Here is a 17,874-nt window from a genome sequence, read left to right as displayed (position 1 = left end):
CGGCCTTACGGTCATGCGGATTGCCCTGTGGGTTTTCGCTAGCAAGCATTTATGAAGTATAATAACGTTCATCCTCAGCAGGTGTGCAGGTGTGGGCCAGGCAGGTAGACTCACTTCTTCAGAATGATCTCTGACGCTCCCTTGCAGTACGTGCGGAAGCTGCCGTCGGCCAGCCGGATGACGGTGCTCATGGACTTGCGCACGGAGTTGAAGGTGTACACCTTGTACAGCTTCTCCTCGGGGATCTGGTTGCGGACTGGCTGGTAGTCGCGGCCCAGGTCCAGGACAAACCCCAGCAAACCGCACTCAGTCTTATTGCCCACCTGCTTGGGGAGGCCGCCTTCCTTATCGGGGGGCTGGGGGGGGGGGGGGACACAAAGCAGATACAGCACACAGGGGGGTTTAGAGTGTCCATGGCTGCCCCCCAAACTCACCCAGCAGCTGGACAGCAGCTTTTCTGCTGCCGAAGACATCACAAGAGAACAGAGTTTGCTTCTGAACCTGTGAGGCATAAAAACATGATTCAGAATCCATCAGTGGTAATTAGCGGACGAGGATCTTTGGAGCTCGGCTCCCTCTGCATCGGTGGAGGGAGGGTGAGAACATGTGCTTTTGAAGATGTCGTGTTCGCACGCATATTCCCAATCCCCCAGCCACACTCAGCCAGCTAACCGGGAAAAACAAATGAGATGAGGAAGAGGGGCTATTTTTATTTTATTTTACAAAAGCACCTCTATTTTTACACCCTGGCCAAAGCACCTGGCTAGTTTATGAATAAGAGCCGTGTTTCATACAGCACCAAACAGTTATAATTGACATAATCTGACCTTTTTCATACCTGATTAAAATAATAACCCCACGTGCACCTCCAAACAGCAGCCCCTCTCGCTGCACTGATAATGCTCCGGGTCCGGAAGCAGGCAGCCCCGCAGACAGCAGTATTGATCTTACAGCGCATATCTGCAGATTGCACTGAGCCCCATCGGAGCAGCTCATGACTCTGCCACCTGCAGCCATTCTTGTCTGAACAGTAATGCACGGATAATAAGGGTCTGACTGCCAGTGAGATGCAAGCTCTCTGCTGACCTTCAGGTTTAAATAGATTTTATAAGAATAAAGTAAATAAAAAAGCATAGTCCTGTCTATGTAAAACTGATGTGGAACAGATCGTTATACAGAGGAAATACAGCACTGTGAAACAGTGACACTGTAAATTCATACAGTGAGGTCTGCTATCAATCAATGTCTGTCATTAAGTTTGACTCAATTAAATGGAACTGGTGATTTTTTTCTCTACATAGACACAGTCTGGGGAGTTCAATGATCATCAGAATGAGAGTAAAAACCAATCAGAGTTTGTATTTGGAGAAAACAAAATCAGTCACGCTTCTGTTCAACCGTGAGAGGAAGGAAAGGCCAAGCAGTGATGGGATCCAGGTCCAAACAGCCGAAACACAGCGAGGGAGACCAGCAGGGGGAGTAGCAGTGAGTGTGTGTGTGAGTGAGTGAGTGAGTGAGTGAGTGAGTGAGTGAGTGAGTGAGTGAGTGAGTGAGTGAGTGAGTGAGTGAGTGAGTGTGCGTGCGTGCGTGCGTGCGTGCGTGCGTGCGTGCGTGCGTGCGTGCGTGCGTGCGTGCGTGCGTGCGTGCGTGCGTGAGTGAGTGAGTGAGTGAGTGAGTGAGTGTGCGCGTGCGCGTGCGAGTGTGTGTGTGTGTGTGTGTGTGTGTGTGTGTGTGTGTGTGTGAGGGACAGACTGGGAGGAGCACTTCCTGTTCGGCATCGTTTCATCCCAGCAGAACCTGCCCTTCCGCTCCTGCTGGCTCCTGCTGGCTCCTGCTGGCTCCTGCCGGTGTCCCCCCCCCCCCCCCCCCCCCCCCCCCCCCATGCCGTGTGGTCAGAAAGGTCACTTCTGAGCTCCCGACTCAGTTCAGCGGTCACTGGCGTGGTATTGACTGTCCTCCGCTGCCCACAGACTCTGAATCACAAAGGCAGAGCTGCTTTCAAAGAGCAGGGCTATAGATCTGCCTCAGGTGACCAGCGCACTGCCGGCCCTATCACGGGGGCACAGCCAGGGGGAACCCTATTTTTACCCCAAAACACTCACACACCCTTTGTGTCACTCAGGGAAGAGCGTTGTCAGGAAGCAGACGGATCTCCTACGGTCAGGCAGGGGGCTTAGAGCAGGGGGAGAGGGACAAGCTTTCAAACACTGACCACAGTAAAGCATCAAACACCTTCCAATACCTAATGCCAATATTTCAGTCTCACTGACCCATTCAGCTCACAGATCTCAGATCAGCTTCCGATAAGTAATGTCGTTGTTTCAGTCTTACTGACCTACTCAGCTCACAGATTTCAGATCAGCTGTCTTCACCCAGTGCCATTGTTCCAGTGTCATTCACCCACTCATCTCACAGATCGCAGATCAGCTTCCATCAGCCAGTGCCACTGTTTCAGTCTCATTGGCATACGAATCCCACAGATCATGTATATATCACTACGCACTCCCAAACACACTCCCAGATTACCTGTGACATTTCTGTATTTCTGTCAGTTAGTCATTGTCTCCCTGGTATTTCCTTTTCCTAGTCAGTCATTGCACAATACAATCAAATTCTACATTAATATTGCTGTAACCTGAAGCATTTAAAAAATATGAAAAGCATCAGCTGGCAGTAAAACACACAATATAATCAATTACACTTTAGTGCTTCTTAAATCTACCTTCAAAAAACTGTATCGCAAGCAGCTTTCAGATATGCCAGATGCACTGATCTGCATTGCTATGACTCTCTGTCTCTTATGAAAATGTCCGTTTCTGTAAAGCATCGGGCAGATGGTAAAAGCTGGTAATTAAGTGCGTGGCCGTTTCGCCTGCTCTCTCCTCTGCTGTACGGATGCATATGGAGCAGGTCCCAGGACGTGAACGTTTTCAGCACGTTTTAATTAACTCCTCAGACCTGTGGCTGTCCTACTTTACCCTGAGCTTTGCAGCACTGTCTCATCTGGAACACACACATATCGATCTATTAATGTGCTTCTAAAAGAGAAAGCTTTAATTAACGCACTGCTTAATTTACAAGCCGACAGGGGACTGGGCTTAAAATTAGTTGGCTTATTTTTATGTTTTATGTTCGTGCCTTCAGGCATTTAATCAGAGCTTCTTCCATTGACAGACAGCATTAAAGCGATCTTTGCACAACTGCAGCTCAAGTGACGTGGTACACAGGCTCCAATCAACATCCCATTAATATCTGCTGTCAGGTTCTCTCATCAATACCATGTTGATCTTCTCTATATTGCTTACGAATATTATCTTAAAGTGTTGCTCTTTTTTCATGGCCACCTTTTTGTTCTCTCAGTTCTGGGTTTGTCTGTTTTTTTTTTCTGCACTTCTACCAGCTTTGGATCCCAAAGCCTAAAAATTGATAAAAAGATACTGTAGGTAGTGCATGTACCAAGGACCGTGTGTTTTTCTACAGTGCAGATCTATATATGTACGTCTGTGTTGCAGCTGTTTGTAGGTATGTATTTAAGGTATTTGTGATGTATGATGGATGACCAATGTCAGGCATGATCAGAGAGCTATAAACAGCCAAGATCCAACCTTTATCTTCATTTGATAATGCTGAAACTGTTTTTGGTTGCTTTGGAAGAAATCCTACAAAATAAATCTGAAAGACTCAGACTATAATGCTCCCCGATGAGACACACAGGGTCTCGGTACACCTGTCCAGCCAGATGACCCCGGCACGGGCAGGTCCCGGTCTGACAGACGGCTCTCTCCTCGGCACTGCAGTGTCTCACCAGGATCTTGGTGGTGTAGGCACAGTTGATGGCAATGGCGTTGACCAGGATGTCCAGCGTTTTGGTGGGCAGGGACTCCGGTTTGGGGACCTCTTTGTAGTGGACGTCAGCCAGGTAGGCCTGCACCACGGTCATGCGGTTGGTGGTGAGGGTGCCGGTCTTGTCGGAGCAGATGGCCGTGGCGTTTCCCATGGTCTCACATGCGTCCAGGTGCCTCACCAGGTTATTATCCTTCATCATTTTCTGTTCATTTCGAGGAAGGCAATTGTGTCACAAAGATGAATTACTCTAACATTACACATCCTTTTAGAAAAGGCTCATTTTTACATGAAGCTTTAACATGTAATGGCATTCAGTTTCACTTGGCCATTTTCTACATGTTTAACCTCATGATAACATTAGCAGATTTAGTAAGCACAAGTGTGTGCAGCATTGGGAGTGTGTATTGTTTGGAGTGTGCAGTGTGTGAGGTGCGTGGTGTTTGGAGTGTGCAGTGTGTGAGGTGTGTGGTGTTTGGAGTGTGTAGTGTGTGAGGTGTGTGGTGTTTGGAGTGTACAGCGTGTGAGGTGTGCAGTGTGTGAGGTGTTTGGACTGTGTAGTGTTTGGAGTGTACAGTGTGTGAGGTGTGTGGTGTTTGGAGTGTGCAGTGTGTGAGGTGTGCAGTGTTTGAGTGTACAGTGTGTGAGGTGTGCGGTGTTTGGAGTGTGCAGGGTGTGAGGTGTGCAGTGTTTGGAGTGTGCAGTGTGTGAGGTGTTTGGAGTGTGTGAGGTGTGCAGTGTTCAGAGTTTGCAGTTTGTGAGGTGTGTAGTGTTAGGAGAATGGTAGCCTCACCTTGACAGAGTAAGCCAGGGAGATGGTGACAGCCAGGGGAAGGCCCTCGGGGACAGCCACCACCAGCACGGTGACGCCGATGATGAAGAACTTGACGAAGTACTGAATATAGACGGGGGTGCACTCTGGCAGCCAGGGCCTGCTCTCCAGCACAAAGTTCTCAATGGCAAAATACAGCACCAGGATTATGACCGTGATCGCTGACATCACCAGACCTGCAGTACGCACGCACGCACGCACGCACGCACACACACACACACACACACACACACACACACGCGCGCGCGCACGCACGCACGCACGCACGCACGCACGCACACACACATACAGAGCACAAGACATGTATACAGAGAGAGAAAGAGAGAGGAATACTGTGAAAATGCTGAAAAATGCAACACTAAAACACATAATGTAGAGGTTATGCTTCAGATATCCTCAATCCCTGACACATCTGGTCCTGTGACCTGCTACAGACGTAGCCAATATCACACAGTACCTGCTTTTCCTATCTGAACTGCTAGCTTTGTGAGTTTGCCTTGCAGGACAGATTTCTCCTTCTTGGACACGTTGGCCTTTCTCTTCTCCTTGTCGTCGGAGTCTCCTCCTTCAGCGCTCTTCAGCGGCTCCATCTCCATGGCTGCAGCTCCCTCGTGCTTCTTCACTGAAATCATCATATTCAGCCACTCACCAAAGCGTTCACCCTTTCATCAAAACATTTATCTACTCTATCACAACATTCACCCTTTCAGAAAATCATCCAGCCCTTGATGAAAAATCAGTCCTTCAACACAACACTCACATCTTCACAAAACATTCATCCCTTCATCAGATTTGCCATCTTTTAATCTGAACACTGCACAGCACTTCATCACAACATCCAGTGCTTTGTACAGTATCCCAGCTTCCTACTGCTGCAGCCGATACCTGCTCCCGTTTGAATTCATACGATTCTGCTGATCTATCCTGCAGTATATTGCATTGTCAGGATTCAGAGTGACTGACATACTGTACTGCTGCTCCTTAAAGCTGCACCACACTACTACTGTCTGTTCCGCTTTATACAGATCCACAACCATCATTTAGCTTGTTTTTCACCCTGACCCGGTCCACATGAACACAATGATCCAGCCTGCACTGAGACTCTGACACTGAGACTCTGGCACTGAGACTCTGACACTGAGACTCTGGCACTGATCCAGTCTACACTGATCCAGTCTGCACTGAGACTCTGACACTGACACTCTGGCACTGAGACTCTGACACTGAGACTCTGGCACTGAGACTCTGGCACTGATCCAGTCTACACTGATCCAGTCTGCACTGAGACTCTGACACTGAGACTCTGGCACTGATCCAGTCTACACTGATCCAGTCTGCACTGAGACTCTGACACTGAGACTCTGACACTGATCCAGTCTGCACTGAGACTCTGACACTGACACTCTGGCACTGAGACTCTGACACTGACACTCTGGCACTGAGACTCTGACGCTGATCCAGTCTGCACTGAGACTCTGACACTGACACTCTGGCACTGATCCAGTCTACACTGATCCAGTCTGCACTGAGACTCTGACACTGACACTCTGGCACTGAGACTCTGACACTGAGACTCTGACACTGATCCAGTCTGCACTGAGACTCTGACACTGAGACTCTGACACTGATCCAGTCTACACTGATCCAGTCTGCACTGAGACTCTGACACTGACACTCTGGCACTGAGACTCTGACACTGAGACTCTGACACTGATCCAGTCTGCACTGAGACTCTGACACTGACACTCTGGCACTGAGACTCTGACACTGAGACTCTGACACTGATCCAGTCTGCACTGAGACTCTGACACTGACACTCTGGCACTGAGACTCTGACACTGAGACTCTGACACTGATCCAGACTGCACTGAGACTCTGACACTGACACTCTGGCACTGAGACTCTGACACTGAGACTCTGACACTGATCCAGACTGCACTGAGACTCTGACACTGAGACTCCACTAAAGGTGGTGCTCTGGGCTTTTTATCACTCTCCCTTTAAAAATGCATCAGATCAGAGCTAACGTCTCACTGAGATTAATTAACTGTAATTAGTATTCACATCTATTTCATATTTTGTCTGAACCCTGAAGAAATGTTACATTCTCCCCCTCTCCTGCTACCACAGAGGAGAGTTAGAGTTCTGACTTCACCTTTACATCATTACAGACACATCTGAGACTTTTTTTCCATCTCAGTGTTTTATTTCTACCAGGAATATTAATAAGGAAAAACATCTCTCTACTAATATAGCTGAGGCACAAAATAAAAAAAGCACAAAACAGCATATTGATAAAATATCAATGGCTTTCTCAGGCTGCATGCATGCATAGTTGGGACTATGAAACCAAGGTCTGTCAGTATTTAACACTTCAAAGAGAATATTCTTTATATGAATGAGGCTGAAATCTGTATGTAAAGGAATCCAGGCTGCTAATGAACCCTGAAGCTGCAGCCTACCTCCCTCCTCAACAAACACACACACACGCGCACACACACACACACGCACGCACACACACACACACACACACACACACACACACACACACACACACACACACACACACACACAAAAACACACACACACACACACACACACACACAAAAACACACACACACACACACACACACACACACACACACACACACACACACACACACAAAGAAAGGGCTGGATTCAATTATGTGACTCAGCTCATACAAGTGTGACTGCTATCTTTCACAAACACAGTGTAGAGGGTCAGCAGTCATTAAAGAGATTCTGTGCTTATGGAAAAGTAAGCGCTGTTTTTCTTCTCAGTGACAGCTGAGTGGAGGTGTCAGTGGTGGCTGTGATGCAGGATGGAATTCACACAGCGGCAGACTGAAGCTCAGAGCTGGACAGGTGTACAGGTGCGTCAACATTACCTTTGATCTGACTGTTCTCCATACTGCCATTCTGCCTCTTACCTACGATGCAGACAAACAGACACACAGCGAGAGTGACAAAAACACACCAAAAACATTAAACACATCTTTCCCTTTCTCTTTCACACGCACACACACACATACACACACACACGTACCCACACAACACACACACACACGCGCACACGCATGCACGCACACACACGTACCCACATGCACGGGCACACGCACACACACACACACACACAGACACGTACCCACACAACACACACGCACGCGCGCACGCACGCACACATGCAACATACACACACACACGCACCCACACACGCACAAACAGACACGTACACCCACACAACACAACACGCACACACGCACACACACACACACACGCGCGCACATGCACACACGCAACATACACACACACACACACACACACACGTACCCACACAACACACACACACACACACAGATATTACATAACATTACATTCTTATCCAGAGTGACTTCCAGCACAAAAGAACAGAAATGTTCAAGCTGAATGAGCAACAGTATCAGACCATACATACTCATTCACTCACTAGCTCACACACACACACACACACACACACACACACACATAAACACACACACACACACACTTTTTAAAATGCTACATTGCCAATGTAGGTGAGCTTGTTTTTTGGTGGTATTTATAGAGCCCACTGATCTCCTGGTGTGAGCTTACAGTAGGGAGTCCAACACAAACACTGCTTCCAAAGATCGTAACAGACAAGAGGCGTGACCAGGGATGGGGTGCTACTCACTCTGGCCCTGGAACATTTCACTAAATACTGCATGAAAAATGATTTGAGTTGAATAAAAAATGAGCAAGCCCTGCAGTAAGCATTATGCAATTACATTATATATCATTTTCATACCCAGTAAACAGCTATGTAGCTTTTCTTGAAAGAAAAATGTTATTAAATATAAAGTGAAAACTACTCAGAACAGTTTCATATGAAACATTGCAGTGTGGCTGATTAGTATGGACATTTAATCATTGTGCTGAAAAGAATGAAATTGTGCTGGACACGGCGCAGCTCCACTGTGCTGTCCTCTCTGGTGTCAGTGAATGCACAGTGAATTAATGTTGTTCAATGCCTGCTAAGGCTTGGAGTTGGTCCAACACGCCCAACTTGAGTCCAAACCACCAGCATGACAGAAATCTCCTTGCCCTGACGCAGTAGAGCTACAGTAGTATTCCAAAAGAATTAAGGCGTGAGAGCCTCAGAATGGCCATCTAAGGGCACCAGTGGGCAAATACATGCAGAAGCACACAGCACATGCATACTTCCACACTTTCTACATTAAAAGCTTTTGCACATTTTGTATGTGAATGTGGAGGGTAGAAATCATCTTTTCTTTTTTTTTTTTTTTTTCAAAACATCCCCTTATATCTCTCTGATAAACTTCACGTGTATCTTGCATTAGTGAATACAGAGCATCATACTGCAGACGAGAGTCACACAGTGTGTGATCAGAGAGGGCACACTTCAAACACACTGAGAGCACAGTACACCGGGTACGATGGAGGAGGTGGCAGGACAGAGGCATGAGGGGGAGCCACTGCGAGGGCAGGACCAGCATGCTTTGAGGCACAGTGGGTGTTAGACCCAAGGAAGAGGAGAGAGAGGAAGTAACAGAAGAAGATTCTACAGACGCCAGCTCCACCTCTCAGAGTCACGAGGAACACGCAGGGTTTCAGAGTGAAAGGCCTTCAGTTTTGTGTGTATTCTGCTAAATGTGTGTGTTATCAGTAGGAAAAACACATCAGATTTTCTAGAACTTTTCTAGAAGGTTCTCCAGTGGGCCTGGGTCATTTCCTCCACCCATCTGCCAGGCAGCTGATCTGAGGTCAGTCTGTCTTCATGCGTGACACCAGTAATTCTGTATGTGGGCGCTGAGCTGGACACCTCAAACATTGTAAGTGATTGCTGGGGAAATTGGCACTGACATACACACATTATATCAGCACCGATCACAAATGGCCAATTAGGAAGCCTCCCAGCCAATCATAATTTGCCTTGCACATCGTGTCCGTGGCGGCAGGTGTATGCAATTAGATTCAAATGGCAAAAGAGTTCCTCATAATTAAGAATAAATGATGGATGGTGACTGTGTGTAATTGATTTCTGAGCGTTTGTAAAACAGCTCTGAGATCCTTTGTTTCCATGAAAGCAAATCTGCAGAAATCTTGCTGAAGGTTTAAATTCAGATATATGCAGCTCCTTATGACCCTCCTCCCAGGATCACAGGCAGCTGCCTGTCTCCCTCACATCTTTACAGACTTAGGGTAAAGCTCTCAGCTGGTGTGTGCATGTTGCTGATATTTGACTCTGAAAGCTCAATGTATCAAAATGGTGACCCTGCATATCTCTACCCTGATAGTACACCAACATGAACACATCAGAGACACGATTCAGGCCTGATTCTTTACTGGTTTAAAACGTGAAGCCTTCATATTCTGGCCTTTGACACCTGACGGGGACACAGCACTGCCACATGGCTATGATAAAATTCAACATCTATTAACCAAGAAAAACATCACCAAGAATCACACACCCTTCTAACACAAACTCTACATGGCAGTCAATGTGAGGAACACGTCTGAGGGACTCTAATGATCATTTGCTATTGATTAAATTAACTGTAAAAAAGCTATTAGCACTCAGACTGTATTTACTGCCATGCTCAGCAACCTCTCAGCTGATGACAGCATCCAAATGGCACTCGTCCAGGATAGCGCTGTCTCCATGGAAACAACATGGTACTGACTCACACCAACTGTCCAGCACCTGAGAGATCTAACAGTTCCTCACGGACCACTCCACACACTGCAGGTCCAGGCCCTGGTGCTGTTCCTCTATGTATTACAATGCTGGATCATATATTACACAGTCTGGGCAAACCTCATGCACACTAATTGCTCCCCATATCTTTATCCACACCCCCCCTACTTTTACTAGCTAAAGTGCAGGCCTGAGACAGTGTGGAAGAGCTAAGAGACGTTATGGAGATGTGATGCAGACGTTTAAACAGGCTACGGATGCATGTGGTGTCAGGTGCTGCTCTTTGATGGTGGTGTGCTGCGACTTCCCTGGAGGCACCGATGACCATCACATCCGAGGGCAGTGCCACATTCACCGGCTCTTTTCCACCTCCTCCACCACTGAAGACTAGCGATTCATACAAATAGCACCAGTCTGTGTACATACTGATAAGACTGCCCTGTATCACACACCAGGGACTCTACAGCAGAAACACAGTGTAAAAGCTCATCCCACACCGGGGTAGTCCTGCTGGTTTCTCCATAATCACAGGAAAGAGGTAAAAGGAATCATCAGTGAGGAAAAAAAAGAGATCAGAGTCAGAGTAAGGAATCCTACAGAAGTGAACCACATGCATTCATAAGAGCAGAGAGATCAGCACAGGAGAGGGAGGCACCATCAGGTAAAGACAGGGGGGTGTTCGGAACATACCATTGACTAGGCTGCCATTACCGGGGGAATTAGGGCCTGCAGCACCGTCTGTAGCTATGGTGGCGATGGGCAGAGTGGAGGTATGGGAGCAGGCTATGGGGTGACGATGGTTTAGGAGGATAACAGTGGACAAAAACAGCAGGGTTAAGAAAGCCTGGAGCTTCGTCATCATGACAAGACCTGTCTTACACTCAACCTCTCCCTGAAAGGCCTAACAACAGCACTACTAACAGACATACAGCACACAATGGAACAAAACACAGATTACACTGAATACATAAAACAGATCAAAACAGATCGGACAAAACAAAATGATACGCTGTACTGTAAAATGATCACAGACACCATAAGCAAGGATTGGACATTACAGTAAACCTGCAGACTGTAGAATATTTATCTGAAATTTAAAATCCTCTGTTGAATGAATATTCATGCTGATTATCCTTCCTTTGATGAAAGGGCAGGAACAAACATTTTCATCATTGTTTCTACAGCACATTTACACTTAATGGCAAAAACACTTTCAGTGACACTTACCATATCACAGGCATATTTTTAACTGCTTTTTAAAGTCAGTTCAGTTGATGAAGGATCAGTAAAACAGTCGATAGTCATTACATCGTGACTGTGATTGCTGTTATTGATCATGGGATACAGAGCATGAATCAGGATGGAGGACTGATTGCTGTTATTGATCGTGTGGTTAATCTATTTATGAAGTGAGTATGAATCAGATACTTCAGGATTTTTGGCTTTAGATTTAATCCCCTCCCCTTTGCCATGTTCTTATTTCACACCTCAGAGTTGAGCCACTCTGGGTGACATGGTTTGTCCTTAACGTTGAGTCACACATTTTTGCTCTTACAATTCTTTTTTCTTTAAAAGAAATCGTAGGCAAAGTAATGATGCTCATGGATACATGAACATACAACACCATAAGAGCAAAATTCATCAGTCAACGTTAAGAATGAAGCACAGTGTGGTTGGATTGAACGGTCCCACTGAGAAAGGCGTAGACTTCAGGCAGAGGAAACTGCAGCAGACCAGATCAGCAGGAATCGACTGGTGGTGATCTGATTTCATTTGCTCACAGCTTTCTGCAGATACGGTGTGCGCAGAAAGCTTATTGGTGGAAAGGTTAGATTCCTGTGCAGACAGGGAGGCATTACGGGCAGTTGGAGGGGTTCAGAGGACTGAGGTCACACTGTGAGCAGGTTGATGACACCAGTAGGCTCCAAGCAGGGTCAAGGGCAAGATGTCACAAGGGGGTCAGGAGTGACAGCGAGGCCAGGGGTCAGGGGTCACAGCAGGGTGACAGGTCACAGAGCAACAAGAAGGTTTAGTTGGAAATACTGTAGATTGTGTAATACAATGAGTACTGTATTACTCACATTCATGTCAAGACTTCGGAAAAAAAAAACATAGTTAAATACAAAGCTTTTTTCCTCCTTGCCACCTATACAATATGCATTTATTTAAGAGTACCTGTGTAATGAAACTGTATATAAGTGTAGAATATTATCTTATGATAATAGTGTGTATGACTGTGCAGTATTATCTGTACTCTGAGAATGTGTATACATTACTGTGTATGTTCAGTATTATCTGTAATGAAGCTGCATGTGTAACTGTACATAACTGTATATATATAACTGTACAACGGGGCAGGGGTGGGGGCAGAGATCTCAGGGGGAAGACATACCCTTCCTCTCCTTCTGTTCCTCCTCTTCCTCACCACCAGCCCCCAGTAGAGTGAAGATGATCCCGGTCTGAGAGTTCACACCCACCGCCGTCACCACCATGCGGCCTGAACCCTCCATCACATGGGTGCCTGAAGGTCACAGGGGTCACAGGGGTCACAGGGGTCACAGGGGTCAGCAGGTCACGGGGTCACTCAGGAGAGAGGTCAAAAAATCATTAAGGTCATATGGTCAACAAGGTGACAAGGTCCTTGAGGTTCCAGGGTCACCCAGGAGAGGTTGGGGAAGGCTGTGGGTTCAAACCCCATTTGAGTCATTTTAAAATCAGTACCAGCTGCTACACTTTTGGGTAGAGTGGTGTTCTAACAGCGTTTCTTCACACACAGGGTTGCCAGTGCATGCAGTGACTCTGTCAGCATATCTAGTGTAATCAGAGAGGCCTGGATCCTTACAGAGCAAGCTCCACAGCGAAGGTTTCACTTCAGCTGCCCTGTCCTCATCCACTTTCTGTGGCTTTAGTGTCTTAAAATCTTTATCCTCTCCAACGTTTGTATTTATGCTGTGAGGAGCAACATGTGAAGTTTATGATTAGTATGGATACAGCTAAATTGGGCAGAACACACTGCTGTCCTCATTATAGGACTCAGAACCTCTTAGGTAGTGAAATGTGTGGCTCTTCCTCCTCGTCTGAGAGGAAACAGGGTCATGCAGTGAACAGTGCACTGCTGCGCAAACACTACAGCACGGTACCACTCTCAGCCTCAAAACTGCGCAAATCTGCGCAAACACTACAGCACGGCACCACTCTCAGCCTCAAAACTGCGCAAATCTGCGCAAACACTACAGCACAGCACCAATCTCAGCCTCAAAACTGCGCAAATCTGCGCAAACACTACAGCACGGCACCACTCTCAGCCTCAAAACTGCGCAAACACTACAGCACGGTACCACTCTCAGCCTCAAAACTGCGCAAACACTGCAGTCCTGCAGCTTTTTTATCTCTGAATTCTGCGCAAACACTGCCCTGCTGCACTGCACCTCCCTGCACCCACCTGACAGCAGCATGGGGTCTCTGTCCACAGCCTTGCGCACATGGTCTGACTCGCCCGTCAGGGAGCTCTCGTCAATCTTTAAATCGTTCCCCTGTATCAGGACCCCATCGGCTGGAAGCAGGTCGCCTTTAAAGAGAAAGAGAGCACAGGGCATTAAGCCAGGAGAGCTGGTATCGGGGGCATGAGGAGCACAAGGAGCAGACACATCTCAGAGAGAGCAGTCCCACATCACAGACCCCCATCCCTATACCATTAACTTTGACCTCCTGAGGGGAAAGAGGTGTTACTGCATCACTCACTCACTCACACACACACACACACACACACACACACACACACACACACACACACACACACACACACACACACACACACACACACACACAAACATACACAAACATACACAAACATACACACACAAACATACACACACAGTTGTACTGAGACAAACGCCATATGCCTGGGGTGAAGGTAATTTAATGGAACTGACTGCAGTGATAAAATAAATATGAAGCCATATTGATTGATTTGAGTTGTCAGGCTGAATTGGTCCTGGCAGCTGAGTTGAGATGGACTGAGGGACTGATCCCCCCCTTACAGAACTCCGCCCAGCACCGCACACCTCTGGGAGAGTGCACCCTGGTGGTTCATTAGGATTATTAGCGGCAGGATTTCAGCTACAGGCTCAACAGGGTTCATCTGCTTTCATTCCACCTGTAAAATTTTTCAATTAACCATTCGATCTGTACAGTGTCTGGAGGCGTCTCAGCATACACACACCTACTGAGAGGAGCTCTGAACAGGCAGACAGCCCCTTCCAGACGGGGGTGTCAGAGGAGTCATGTTGGGGATAGAAAGGCGAGTTTCCCGGGGCACTGTGGATCCTACCGTATTTGACCTGTGCGATGTCTCCCACCAAGATGTCAGCCACAGGGATCTGGATGACCTGGCCGCCGCGGATGACGGTGAATTTCTGCTCCTGCTCGATGCGGCTCTGCAGGCCCCGGAACTGCTTCTCTTTGCTCCAGTCGTTGAAGGCAGTGACCAGGACCACACACACCACCGACAGCAGGATGGCCACGCCCTCGATCCAGCCCGCCTCCGCCTCGCCCTCATCCTCTGCACCCCCGGAAACCTTCCCACACACTGCAGACACAAAGAGGTTAGAGTATACACTCTCACACACACACACACACTCACATATTCTCACACACACACACACACACACACACACACTGCACCAACCCTCACACAGAGTGAGTGACAACTATGTCTGACACAGACAGAGATGAGCACCGCCGGCCAGTCATACAAAAGTCAGACTTTCTTCCCATTGATTTTCCCCTCATACCCGCTGGAGGAAGGGGAACAGTGTTTAAGCGCTGTTCCTTAATCCTGCACCACACAACCACCCTCAGTCTATAGCCCTGCACTTAACTTCACACTGTTGCCATGGTTTCTCTGCTCCGGTTATACAGGGGAAGGAAGGTGCATTTGCACAGATTACACTGTACGTACATATATTTAGATCATCCATTATGCCTCCAACTGCACTGACTTTCAGTCATGAGATCTGGGCTGCTCCAGCTGAGTGAATCAGTGTGGAGAAACAGACCTCACAGCGCAGACACCGAGCAGCAGCGGATATAGCCACCGCTCTCAGGTCTGCCGTGGCTGCTCCAGCTGAGTGAATCAGTGTGGAGAAACAGACCTCACAGCACAGACACCGAGCAGCAGCGGATATAGCCACCGCTCTCAGGTCTGCCACGCCCCTGAGGCTGCGGTGCTTTACTGCACTCTGACACTAGGGGGAGATCTTCTGGAAACAGAACATATGGGTGAGGTAGAGCGTATCTTCCTCGTTAGCGGTCTCAAGGTCGTTACTAAACGACTACGCTAGAGAGTATGGAAGCTCTGCCCAGCTCCACTTACTCATCAAATGAGCAGCAAACACACAAAATCCCGCCAAATACAAAATTGATTGTAATGGCAGCACTTAACAGAGACATACTTTTAAAGATGGAGTGGATAACTAGGTAAGTAAAACATTTTAATACATTAACATGTAATAATGTTCAACACAGCTTCAGCTGATGAAAAATGTTTATAATAAAAATAATGATAACTATCGCAACCGTAAAGTAAACTGTAACGAATAAAACGGATGTGGTTTAGCAGCTGGGCCCCAGTCATTTTTATTTAAATAAAGTGATAGAGTCTATATGGAGCGTCACGCAGTTGACAGCGTTGCATTTCACTCTGCTGTCCATGGTTCTGAAGTGCTGGCAGACTGCTGGAGACAGAACAGCCCACAGCCGGAACACCATTACTCCCCACAACCCTGAATATCCCCCCCACACGGGGGATTCCATCACTCCCCACAACCCTGAATATCCCCCCCCCACACGGGGGATTCCATCACTCCCCACAACCCTGAATATCCCCCCACACGGGAGATTCCTTCACTCCCTATAACCCTGAATATCTCTCCACACATGGGATTCCATCACTCCTCATAACCTTGAATACCACCCCCCCCACACGTGGGGATTCCATCACTCCCCATAACCTTGAATATCTCCCCACACGGGGGATTCCATCACTCCCCATAACCCTGATTATCCCCCCACACAGGGGATTCCATCACTCCCCATAACCCTGAATATCCCCCCACACGGGGGATTCCATCACTCCCTATAACCCTGACTATCAACCCACACGGGGGATTTTCACTGTGGAAACAGAACTCACTACTCTACAGTCTGAACTGACTTCACACGCATCCCGCACCGCTGCCTGAGACAGTAATACGAGTAATGCTGGCACGTTTCAGTGGCCTAGGCTGAGCTATGCTGTAATGTTGTCTGTCTCTGACAGTATTTCTTTAGTTACTCAACCAGTTAAATCATCTGACACAGAAGAGGGTACTTAGTGAGCAACAACTGCATATGTATTTGTCAAGTAACTTCTTTATGAATAACTCATTTTATGTAACTTCTTTATGAATGTAACTCATTTTATGTAACTTCTTTATGAATACAACTCACTTTAAGTAACCTTTTTATGAATATAACAACTTCTTTATGAATATAACTCATTTTATGTTTACTAATCACTAACTGATTTTTTTATTTAATATTTTAAACAGTCTGCATTCTGGTTGCAATAGTTTCCTGTCTGTTTTAAGAGAAGTAAAATAACCACTTTTTTAAAAGACTGACAAATGAGCTGTGATGTCACACCTGGTTCTGAATGGACAAATATATCCATAATGTAGCTCTGTGAGTACTCAGGCCACTGGTGCCTTAAGATACAACCTTTTTCTCTCAGGCATTAAATGGAGCTACAGCCAGAGCTTCTGTGAGCAGCGTTCTGAACATGTGTTTGGCCCAAACTGACCTTGCTGTTGACAGTCAGCTGAGGGCTGAGGTTACCACGGCAGCATGTGGTAATTTGGAGCGAAAAAACAATAAAAGACGCATAAAGTGTAACCTTCTGCCTCTGTTAAAACAGAACCGCAATTTCAGCGTTCCAGTTCAGGCTGCGCTTCATTTCCATGGCAACGCTTCCAGCAGCTATGCGTGTGTTTTTAGGCTAAAATAAATTCATGCCGCATGATGATGTCCTGGGTTACATAAATGGGAACTTTTGAAAACCTTTCCCTGTGAAAAACTGCAGCAGAGAGCAATGTTCAGAATGTGGTTAAATAAAGAGCTTTTGCTTTAAATGTCACTACATTCATGTTATTGTTTAGGAGACGCTTTTATGGGGTCACGCATGTATCCCACACACTGTGCATATTCCCATTAAACAGCCGGGTATTCACTCAAGAGATCCCGCACATGTGCCTTGCAGGAACTGAACCTAAAGCCTCACTTCCTTAATCATAATGTCTCATTTTGGGTTATAGTTCCTGTAGGTAATGTAGGTTACAGATAAGCTGCTTTTGGTTGCAGGTAAAGTGCTGTGTGTTACAGGTGAGGTGTTTTAGGTTGCAGGTAAAGTCCTATATGTCTCAGG

General features: G+C 47.0%; 1 protein-coding gene across 13 annotated transcripts in view; it reads right to left on the bottom strand.

Moving 5' to 3' along the window:
- The window catches only part of LOC118780864 (plasma membrane calcium-transporting ATPase 2-like), a 60,625-nt gene that overhangs the window by 14,228 nt on the left and 28,523 nt on the right, over positions 1 to 17,874 (bottom strand). For 8 of the 13 annotated variants that reach the window (XM_036533589.1, XM_036533591.1, XM_036533590.1 and 5 more), the window contains 9 exons: positions 14,743 to 15,000; positions 13,855 to 13,980; positions 12,805 to 12,933; positions 11,103 to 11,195; positions 7,585 to 7,626; positions 5,133 to 5,297; positions 4,637 to 4,851; positions 3,806 to 4,048; positions 115 to 356 (listed from right to left, as the gene is read on the bottom strand). In XM_036533589.1, the coding sequence (XP_036389482.1) occupies positions 115 to 356; positions 3,806 to 4,048; positions 4,637 to 4,851; positions 5,133 to 5,297; positions 7,585 to 7,626; positions 11,103 to 11,195; positions 12,805 to 12,933; positions 13,855 to 13,980; positions 14,743 to 15,000 (1,513 nt within the window). The remainder of the gene's footprint in view (positions 1 to 114; positions 357 to 3,805; positions 4,049 to 4,636; positions 4,852 to 5,132; positions 5,298 to 7,584; positions 7,627 to 11,102; positions 11,196 to 12,804; positions 12,934 to 13,854; positions 13,981 to 14,742; positions 15,001 to 17,874) is intronic. The other 5 variants (XM_036533600.1, XM_036533594.1, XM_036533598.1 and 2 more) reach the window with 2 other exon arrangements.

The sequence above is a fragment of the Megalops cyprinoides genome, chromosome 7 (genome assembly GCF_013368585.1).
Source record: "Megalops cyprinoides isolate fMegCyp1 chromosome 7, fMegCyp1.pri, whole genome shotgun sequence".
NCBI lineage: Eukaryota > Metazoa > Chordata > Actinopteri > Elopiformes > Megalopidae > Megalops > Megalops cyprinoides.
The sequence above is the reverse complement of the archived record's forward strand: the minus strand, read 5'-3'. Positions and strand labels throughout refer to the sequence as shown.